Source organism: Oncorhynchus keta, chromosome 6 (genome assembly GCF_023373465.1).
Source record: "Oncorhynchus keta strain PuntledgeMale-10-30-2019 chromosome 6, Oket_V2, whole genome shotgun sequence".
Classification (NCBI taxonomy): Eukaryota; Metazoa; Chordata; class Actinopteri; order Salmoniformes; family Salmonidae; genus Oncorhynchus; species Oncorhynchus keta.
Genome location: NC_068426.1, coordinates 27,623,431 through 27,633,836, shown reverse-complemented (window position 1 = coordinate 27,633,836; position 10,406 = coordinate 27,623,431). Strand labels below are relative to the sequence as shown.

The 10,406-nt window shown below is 41.8% G+C and overlaps 1 protein-coding gene across 2 annotated transcripts; it reads left to right on the top strand.

Moving 5' to 3' along the window:
* Window positions 1-1,858: 1,858 nt before the first annotated feature.
* Window positions 1,859-10,308, top strand: LOC118385671 (microtubule nucleation factor SSNA1-like). Of its 2 annotated transcripts, none has more exons than XM_052521225.1 (4): window positions 1,859-3,345; window positions 7,070-7,128; window positions 7,266-7,465; window positions 7,960-10,308. In XM_052521225.1, the coding sequence occupies exons 1-4, from the start codon at window positions 3,242-3,244 to the stop codon at window positions 8,050-8,052; spliced, it is 456 nt and encodes a 151-aa protein (XP_052377185.1). In that variant the 5' UTR covers window positions 1,859-3,241; the 3' UTR covers window positions 8,053-10,308. The 2 variants fall into 2 exon arrangements, with proteins under 2 accessions (XP_052377185.1, XP_035628776.1); XM_035772883.2 differs by lacking the exon at window positions 1,859-3,345 and adding an exon at window positions 7,658-7,772 and having other exon boundaries at window positions 6,309-7,128.
* The last annotated feature ends 98 nt before the right edge of the window (window positions 10,309-10,406 follow it).

The following is a 10,406-nucleotide window of genomic DNA, read 5'->3' as shown; positions in this document are numbered from 1 at the left end:
GCATCATATGATGGTGACACGTTGAAAGTCACTGAGCTCTTCAGTAAGGCCATTCTACTGCCAATGTTTGTCTATGGAGATTGCATGGCGGTGTGCTCGATTCTGTACAGTTGTACACAACAGGTGTGGCTGAAATAGCCGAATTCACTAATTTGAAGGGTGTCCACATACTTTTGTATATATAGTTTATATATATTTTTCCACAATATTAAGTAAATCGCCCCATAATCAATTGCCATTGAAGGTTCGCCCCTTCCATCATGCTTCCCTCTTTTGCTGTCAAAAACGGAACATATGCCATTATTTTGGATGCTTTAAACATAATCGTATACTTTACTCAAAGCGAATTGTTTAAACAATGTGCTGAAAAGGCGGTGTCACAAAACGATTCTCAAAATATACCTAGTCTGGTCCCCAAGATCCCAACTCTATCCGCTGAGCAACTGTTCAGGTAACAAACCCTGTGTTATGTTCTGTTAATTACTGATGTCCCCTTTAAGGCGGGAGCACCCTTGGTCATGCTCAGTGTTGTTCTGTTATTCTGGTACTAACTCCTGTTTGATAACTGTGCTTGTGACTGGTAGGGCCTCGAGCTGAGTGGTATGGAACATGTCCACTGCATCCACCCTCCTTTGTCTTTCTGTTGTACACGGCTGTCTGGATAATCCATCTGCATTTGTGTGGAGGGATGACGGCTTAAACTCAATGTCATACATATGACTGGCAAGGAACAGGGCATATCGCTGTAACCTGGCTGCTGTCATTGCCGGAATGCCTTTCTTTGGACTGAAAATGGAAAGCAACCGCTGGTGATCTGTAACCAGTGTGAAACGCTTGCCGTATGGGTGGAATTTCTTGACCCCCCACACTAGTGCCAGTGCTTCTTTGTCGATTTGTGAGTAGTTTTTCCTCTGCATCATTCAATGTTCGTGACGCGAATGCAACTGGCCTCTCTGACCCATCTTTCAGTGTGTGTGAAAGGACGACACCTAAAGCCATGAGGGGACGCATCACAAGCCAACTTCACTGGCATTTCAGGGTCGTAATGCATCAGGACCTGTTCAGATGTTATGAGCCGTTTTGCCTCCAAAAATGCATTTTCACACTGTTCTGTCCACCGCCATGTCCTATTCTTTTCCAGGAGCTGATTTAGAGGCTGGTGTACTGCTGAAAGGTTTGGGCGGAATCTTCTGTAGTAATTGATCAGTCCCGTGAAAGATCTTACTTCTGTGATATTTTGTGGTCGTGGTGCCTGTACCACTGTCTCGATTTTGTCCTGTGTTTTGTGCAATCCATTGCAGTCAATCTCATGTCCACAGAAGACAATCTTGTCTTTGAAGAACTCACACTTCTTTAAGTTTGCCTGTAGACCATACTCTTTCAGTCTTTTCAGGACCTCTTCCAGGTTAGCCAGGTGCTCTTTGTCGGTGCGTCCTGTTATGATCATGTCATCCAGGATACACTGGGTTCCTGGGATTCCTTGCAAAATCTGGTCAATAGTTCGTTGCCAAATGGCTCGGGCTGATGCAATGCCAAAAACCAGGCGGTTATACCTGTATAGACCTTTGTGTGTGTTTATTGTCAGGTACTGTTTGGAACTCTTCAACTGGTAGCTGCAGGTAAGCCTGTTTCAGATCGATTTTACTGAAGTGTTTCCCACCAGCTAGTGCAGCAAAGATGTCATCCAGACGTGGTAGGGGGTATTGGTCCACATGCAACATTGAATTCACAGTTACCTTGAAGTCCCCACACATTCTAACAGACCTGTCTTTCTTCACAATAGGAACTATGGGTGCTTCCACCTTTGGCCCATTGGCTTTCTGTCCACTTTCGTTCAGGATCCCTGTATCCTGCAAGTGCTCCAGTGTTTGGTCTGTACCATTCTCTTTGGACTGGCCCCGCCTTCTGTCCATTCTCTGTACAGCTTCTCACCCAGTCTCTTCCACTCCTTACCCTCTCTGCCTTCATTAAATTCTAGAGTGGACTTCAGCGTTTAACACCTTTTCTATTTCCAACAACATTTTATGTACACTACAATACTGTCAACAACGTATGCCTTTACTCAAACCCAAGTGGTACCCTTTCCCTACGGCTAAATCGGCCCCCAATTAGGTTTAAAGTAAGAACTCAATTATGCACTGTGGGTCCCCTAGGGTATTGAGTAGTCTAGTGTCCCCCGGATTATCACCTTTACTTCAATACCAAATGTACAAAATAAAAAATACAATCACCCCCATATGACTAACGTGTCAACCGGATCACGTTTCTAGAACAACTTAATGCCTCACTCAAACTTGGTAGTCAGTGCGCCGACTTTACTACCCAATGTACTTCACACACACCTATGCTTTGTTAGGACCTTAGAGAGACCCTTTCCCAAAGGCTAAATCGGTCTCAAGTCTGAGTAATCAATTTAATTATCCGTCATTCACACTTGGCCCTGCCTAGTACATCACATTAGCATCATATGGCTTTCCATTCGCAATTTGGTGGTCACTCGTTACCCACCACTCATACATGTAGTCCTAGACTATCCAGTCACACTTTTATAATCAACTAGAATGAATCATACATGTAGTCCCAGACTATCCATTCACACTTTGGTGGTCACCCTTTACCCACCATTCATACATGTAGTAAGTGTTCTCTGTTACCACCTACCAGCCAGGCATACTAGTACATCCCATACACAATGCACCATTAAGTATTGTTGATCAATAATAAAATTGCAGTTGCCAATGGAGATATTACTTTCTCAACTATTTTCCAATCTCACACATCATAATAGTTTAAATTTAGTAACTTACATCAAACAGGTGTCTCACAAAACTAAATTTGGAAACTCCAATGTGCAGAACTTTTCACAGCAGGTGTCTGCTTACCTTTTTTAGTTGACCGGTCAGGATTTGTGAGACACACCGACAGTACTGGCCAATCGGCCGGACAATTTCCAGCGTCGTCCTTCTACCGGATCACGTCGGTAGTCACCATCTGTTAAGAGTTCTTAAAACGGCATTGTGGGCTTGTAAGTAAGCATTATTTCACTGTAAGGTCTACCTGTTGTATTCGACCGATGTACCTACAATTTGATTTTAAATCAGTGGGATTTTGCAACCAATTGAGCTATAATCCCCAAAGCACACACATCCCTGGATCGGTCCTCTTTTCAATTCGCTGCAGCTAGTGACTGGAACGAGCTGCAACAACCACTCAAACTGGACAGTTTTATTTCCATTCAGTCATGTCTCTTCATTCAAAGACTCAATCATGGACACTGACAGTTGTGGCTGCTTTGCGTGATGTATTGTTGTCTCTACCTTTTTGCTGTTGTCTGTGCCTAATAAGGTTTGTACCATGTTTTGTGCTGCTACCATGTCTTCGGTCTCTAGTGCTGTGGTGTGTTTTGTCCAATATTTTTAATCTCAGCCCCCGTCCCTGCAGGAGGCCTTATGGTAGGCGGTCATTGTAAATAAGAATGTGTTCCTTAACTGACTCGCCTAGTTAAATAAAGGTAATAAATAAGACCTAGAGACAGCCTCCCAAGATGGTCGACCGTTGGTATCAACATACTTTACTCACGGTCGCATACGCCGATTCGTGGGGTCTGACATCTTGCTAGTTACGGTTTCAGGAGTCCATTAATTATTATTTTATTGCATTACACGAACCAGTGGTGGAAAAAAGACTTAAGCGTCATACTTGAGTAAAAGTAAAGATACCTTAATAGAAAATGTCTCAAGTAAAAGTAACCCAGTAAAATACTACTTGAGAAAAAGTCTAAAAGTATTTAATAATATAATAATAATAATATAATATATGCCATTTAGCAGACGCTTTTATCCAAAGCGACTTACAGTCATGTGTGCATACATTCTACGTATGGGTGGTCCCGGGAATTGAACCCACTACCCTGGCGTTACAAGCGCCATGCTCTACCAACTGAGCTACAAATACTTGTACTACAAGTAAAAATATACTTGAGTATCAAAAGTAAAAGCGTCAAAGTATAAATCTTTTTAAAAATGATTATATGAAGCAAACCAGACAAGCCTAATTTTATTTATTTGTTTATGGATAGGCAGGGGCACGCTCCAACACTAAGATATAATTTACAAATGAAGCATGTGCTTAGTGAGTCCATCAGATCAGAGGCAGTAGGGATAACCAGGGATGTTCTCCATTAGGGCGGGGCATAATTGGGCCAGCGTCGTCCGGGTTCGGGGATGGTTTGGCCGGGGTAGGCCGTCATTGTAAAATAAGAATTTGGGTGTGTAATAAGGGTGTGTGAATTAAACAATTTTCATGTCCCGCTAAGCATTCAAAATGTAACAAGTACTTTTGGTTATCAGTCAAAATGTATGGAGTAAAAAGTACATTATTTTCTTTAGGAATGTAGTGAAGTAAAAGTAGTTCCAAATGTAAAGTACAAAAAAGACGTATGTAGTACTTTCAAGTATTTTTTACTTAAGTACTCTTTTTCACCTTTATTTGACCAGGTAGGCTAGTTGAGAACAATTTCTCCCTTTACACCACTGACATGAACATTGTACAAAATAATATAGATATCACACATAGGAACCCATTACTACATGCACACTAGCACTGGAGCCCAGCATGAACCGTGAGCTAGAGCTGGGTTCTGGATCTTGATTAGGGAGGGGAAATATGCAGGCAAGAAGCACAATGGAGGAACAAACCTGCCATAATTAGAATTAAATACATTCACACAAATGTATACATAAATATATAAATCCACACATAATCAAGGAAATAAAAAACTGACAAATGTAATTAATTTTCTCTACATATCTGTATGTATTTAATTATTTATCTATGTATTATAATTATTCAAACTTTAATTCATTTTATTAAATATTTATTTCTGTACTTCTTCCTCCAATAGATACCGTCTGTAGGCGGTATCTAACAAACTATTGGTTGATCAATTTCACGTGTTTCTCCACTGCTTTTTCCTGCTTTTGCACCACCTATGTGAAGCTAGCCACAATAACGATTTGCCAGAATATTAGAATTTACGGTTTGCCTTCAAAATGAAAGTCCCACATTGAAACTGTCAGACAGACACAAATACTGGAATCATCCCATATTTTAACTGGATACTGCTTAACAAGTTTGGAATGTTATATCAATTCAACAAAAGACAATTTTCCCCCCCAAAATGGTTTAATCGCACTGTGGATTTATTAGACTTCACAATTGCAAAATGTGGGGGCTCAAAACAGGTGGGGCCATTAAATGAATCATTGTTAATTAACAGCAAGCTGGAAAGGTCACAGTCAAACTTAGATGCATAACGTGAGCTATGTTGGGGCTGTCCCGTTCGATCTCTTATATACTACTTACACAGACAAGTTACATAGGCATTTTTCATAGGATTGGTTCCTGAAAAAAAAAAAATACATTCCTGCAAATAAAATAAAAAAAGGATTGGTTCCTGCATGTGTCTGGCACATCTCCTATCTTGATTTATATAATATATATCAAATTTGTAAGTCGCTCTGGATAAGAGCGTCTGCTAAATGACTTAAATGTAAATGTATATTCTGGGCGTTCTGCCAGATGGTCCGAAGGAGGGGATCATGACGCCCCCCCCCCCCTTCATATCTTTACCAAGCACAGGCAGGAAACAATGATTTTTTTTTTATGACACGAAAGACAAGATTAACATTTAAGGCTGTTTGTTCACATGATACATTTTCTCTCGCAAAATGTTATTAACTGTGAAGAGTTTACACAAATATTAGCGTCGTAGCTCTTTTTGAAGGACTTAAACTGTGGGAAATCACCTCACTATTCAACATATTGCACATTCGTATTGCAATGTACAGCTTTACCTGCGGATCTTGGGTACATGAAATGGGGTGTCAATCCAGAGCACAACTGTGAAGAGTTTACACAAATATTAGCGTAGTGGTTTAAAAATCACATGATCAAACGAAGCTTCAGACGTCATTAAGCACGTAATAATGTTACTTTGAAACGAGCATCAGTACATTTGGTGCTTTCAGGACAACTGGTGCCGCGTTCAAAACAACTGGGAACTCGGAAAAAACTAGGTCAAATCATGACGTCAGTGATTTTCATGTCGGAAGTTGGAGCCAAATTGTGGTCGCGGGCCAAGAATGTTAGGTAACACCTGGTTTACTGGGAGGGGATATAACTCAAGAATGTTGGTATCATCCAAGTAGTATGTTATTGTGTGTGTGTGTGTGTGTGTGTGTGTGTGTGTGTGTGTGTGTGTGTGTGTGTGTGTGTGTGTGTGTGTGTGTGTGTGTGTGTGTGGGACTGTAGATACACTGCAGCCCTTCTATGCTACAGCAGACCCTTGGGAAATATCCACAGACTATATTTCACCTTGCTGTAGCACTGCCATAAAACCCCTGACACTTGGGGTTAAAATCAAGGCAAGGCATTCTGCTTATGTATAATTTAAATGCTTCCAACTCTGAGTAACTGTTTCAATCAGAGTCCATGTATCAGAAGCCCATTAGATGTAACTGTCTGACATGACTGGATAAATTAACCAGGATAAATGATCTAACCATGCAGACATGTCTCCTGTCAAGTTTAGCCCAAGTGATCTTCGTTATTTTTCAATGACATTGTCTGTGAGATCAATTGTACCCTTGATTCTCAATCCCAGTTATTTACAGTTTTGCTATATTTCATGTCAGCAGTTGTTATGAATCGTAATGAATGGCTTTGAAAATGTAGGCTAGTGTTATGGAGCTGGTTTAGATGGAGTGTTGATGCGAATAGAGCCTCTCTTAAACCGGGAAGGAGATCGTCGGTAGCTGTGGTTTGAATTAGACGTGACCTCTAGCAGTGGGATTCAATTAATGTATGATTGACTCTCTGTCACACACACACATCCTTCATCCATCATAGGCTGGAATGGGCTGATTCAGTAGGAATGGCCTGCTGAGTGAGTGGGACCTGAGCTTAGACATCCGCCTGCCTCCCTTTTACATTGTACACAACAAGTCTGACACGTATTTAGGAGGATAGGCTATAGGTCTCTAGGTTGTTTTCTCTTTGAAATACCCAGGTTTTCTACCTTTTTCATGATGTTCGGACTCGGAATGCAGGCCCAGGCTATATTTGATGGTAAGCATTCATAATTAAAAATAATTGATCTAGGCTACTGCTCAAACACTGTAAAAACCGAGAAGTTGTTTCCATGAGTACCTTGGTTGTTTCCACATTCCACCTCTTAACAGCCAGTGTTGTTTCTTTTACCTCAGGTATCGAGGAGCTGTGTTCTAAGAGGGATGAGCTGAACCGTCAGATCCAGCAGGAGGAGGAGGAGAAGGGTCATCTGCAGCACGACATCCGTGTCCTCACCGAGAAACTACGCCGCGTCAACGAGAGCCTGGTCCGACGACACTCCGTCCGCACTGACTTTGACCACACCATCGGCGAGACCGAGGGTGCCTTTATGAAGGTCAGGACCAGCCAGGGTTTAGGGTTTCTATTTTTCATGAGGGGGAAAAAGTATGTTTTTCAGTGTTATTTTAGTCTCACAAAACCATGAAAGCATATTATGTGAGCTTTACAGTACATATCAATTTGACTGCAAAAGGACCTGTAAATGTACTGGGTAAGATAACATTCTCCATGTCTTCTGTTCTCAAAGAACACTGGATGGAATTATTTGCAGCAATTCCAGACAGCAAACATCCCACGTGTTATCTTAATATCCAACTCCCTTGGTGTTACTAAGAGCATAATAGCAGAGCAAACAAACGCCCGTAAGTGTTGTTAATTAAAAACCACTGAGTGCTCAGAGTCTGACTCTTCAAATCAAATTGTTGCACAGCAGATAGTCTGATTAAGTGGTTGTCTAGCTGTATCCCAATCCCACCCGACTCAGTCTATGGTATTTCATACAGTAAATGCAATGAATCTTATGTTGATTCATGTCTTACTCTCTCTAAGATTCTGGAGAGCTGTCAAACACTGCTGAGTGTAATAAAGAAGGAAGCAGGAAATCTCGGCAAAGCCACTGAACCCGGAAGGAAAGACCACTGACATCCAGACTACCGCCCCTAAACCTTACCTCTCACCCAGACACCAGCATTTCCACTCACCCTTGTAACTGTGCACTGTTTGTACACTGAACAAAAATATAAATGCAACATGCGACCATTTCAAAGATTTTACTGAGTTACAGTTCATATAAGGAAATCAGTCAATTTAATTTAATTCATTCGGCCCTAATCTATGGACTGGGAATACAGATATGCATCTGTTGGTCACAGATAACTTTTTTTTTTTAAGGTAGGGGCGTGGATCAGAAAAACAGTCAGTATCTGGTGTGACCACCATTTGCTTCATGCAGCGTGACACATCTCCTTCGCATAGAGTTGATCAGGCTGTTGATTGTGGCCTGTGGAATGTTGTCACACTCCTCTTCAATGGCTGTGCGAAGTTGCGGGAACTGCGATATTGGCGGGAACTGGAACACAATGTCGTACACGTCGATCCAGAGCATCCCAAACAAGCTCAATGGGTGACATGTCTGGTAGCTATGCAGGCCATAGAAGAAGTGGGATATTTTCAGCTTCCAGGAATTGTGTACAGATCCTTGTGACATGGGGCTGTACATTATCATGCTGAAACATGAAGGGATGGCGGTGGATGAGTAGCACGACAATGGGCCTCAGGATCTCGCCACGGTTTCTCTGTGCATTCAAATTGCCAACAATGAAATGCAATTGTGTTTGTTGTCCGTAGTTTATACCTGCCCATACCATAACCCCACCGCCACCATGGATCACTCTGTTCACAACTTTGACATCAGCAAACCGCTCGCGCACACACAACGCCATACACACTGTCTGCCATCTGCTCGGTACAGTTGAAACCGGGATTCCTCCGTGAAGAGTACCCTTCTCCAGCGTGCCAGTTGCCATTGAAGGTGAGCATTTGCCCCCTGAAGTCGTTTACGATGCCGAACTGCAGTCAGGCCAAGACCCTGGTGAGGCTGACTAGCACACAGATGAGCTTCCCTGCGCGGGTTTCTGACAGTTTGTGCAGAAATTATATGGCAACAGCTCTGGCTGGCATTCCTGCAAGCAGCATGCCAATTGCTTCCTTAAAACCTGAGACATTTGTGGCGTTGTTTAACAAAACTGCCTATTTTGGAGGGCCCTTTTATTGTCCCCAGCACAAGTTGCACCTTTGTAATGCTGTGTAATCATCTTCTTGATATGCCACACCTATCAGGTGGATGGATTAGTAAACAAATTTGTGCACAACATTTGAGAGAAATAAGCTTTTTGTGCATATCTGGGATCTTTTATTTCAACTCATGAAACATGGGACTGACATTTTACATGTTGCGTTTATATTTTTGTTCAGTATAATATACACTGAGTATACAAAACATTAAGAACACCTGCTCTTTCCATGACATAAGCTGACCAGGTGAATCCAGTTGAAAGCTATGATCCCTTATTAATGGTACTTGTTAAATCCACTACAATCACTGTAGATGAGGTGGAAGAGACAGGTTAAAGAAGGATCTTTAAGCCTTGAGACATTTATGACACGGGTTGTGTATGTGTGCCATTCAGAGGATGAATTTGTAACACAAAAGATTTAAGTGCCTTTGACCGGGGTATGGTAATAGGTGCCAGGCTCACTGGTTTGGTCAAGAACTGCAACACTGCTGAGTTTATCACACTCAACAGTTTCCCGTGTGTATCAAGACTGGTCCCCCCAAAGGACATCCAGCCAACTTCACAGAACTGTGGGAAGCACTTGAGTCAACATTGACCAGCATTCTCTGTGGAACGCTTGACACCTTGTAGAGTCCCATGCCCCGCCGAAATGAGGCTGTTCTGGGGGAAAAAATGGGGGAAGTTCAACTCAATATTAGGAAGGTGTTCCTAATATTTGTATATACAGTATATTTATGTAAAATGTTTTGACTTTGTCTAATACTGCTGTTCACTGGCATACTTATTTTATACCAATTGAATCATTTTAATAAAGATGATCTGTGAAGAATCCGTTCTCATTTGCCCATTGCAGTGTATGGGACACGCCCAGAAGTCATTCCTTGGGTTGTTTTTCTTGAGTGCTAGTGTCTTTCAACAGCGGCACACGAGACAAACACACACACACACTCCCGGTGAGATGCTGTCTGACACTTTGATATGTAATTACAGGTAAATATAGCACAGATAAATATAGCACAATGCCGGTTTAGCTGGAAGCACACTGCTCTATTCTTTCTACTAGTAAATCTCCTTCACAACAAATAAAAGCTATTCTCTGAGATTTCTGAAGCTTTCTGTCCGTTTTGTTGATGTTCCGTTTATTCGGTCAGGTTTAACAATGCATTTATGAGGTTTGGCAGGGTAATGTTTTGCAATTGG

What these genes read in the sequence shown, in the direction of transcription:
- LOC118385671 (XM_052521225.1), top strand. Translation starts at nt 3,242, where the DNA reads ATGTCTCTTCATTCAAAGACTCAATCATGGACACTGACAGTTGTGGCT. An exon ending in GGCCCAGGCTATATTTGATG is followed by an intron (nt 7,129 to 7,265) that starts GTAAGCATTCAT and finishes CTTTTACCTCAG; the next exon opens with GTATCGAGGAGCTGTGTTCT. An exon ending in CCGAGGGTGCCTTTATGAAG is followed by an intron (nt 7,466 to 7,959) that starts GTCAGGACCAGC and finishes ACTCTCTCTAAG; the next exon opens with ATTCTGGAGAGCTGTCAAAC.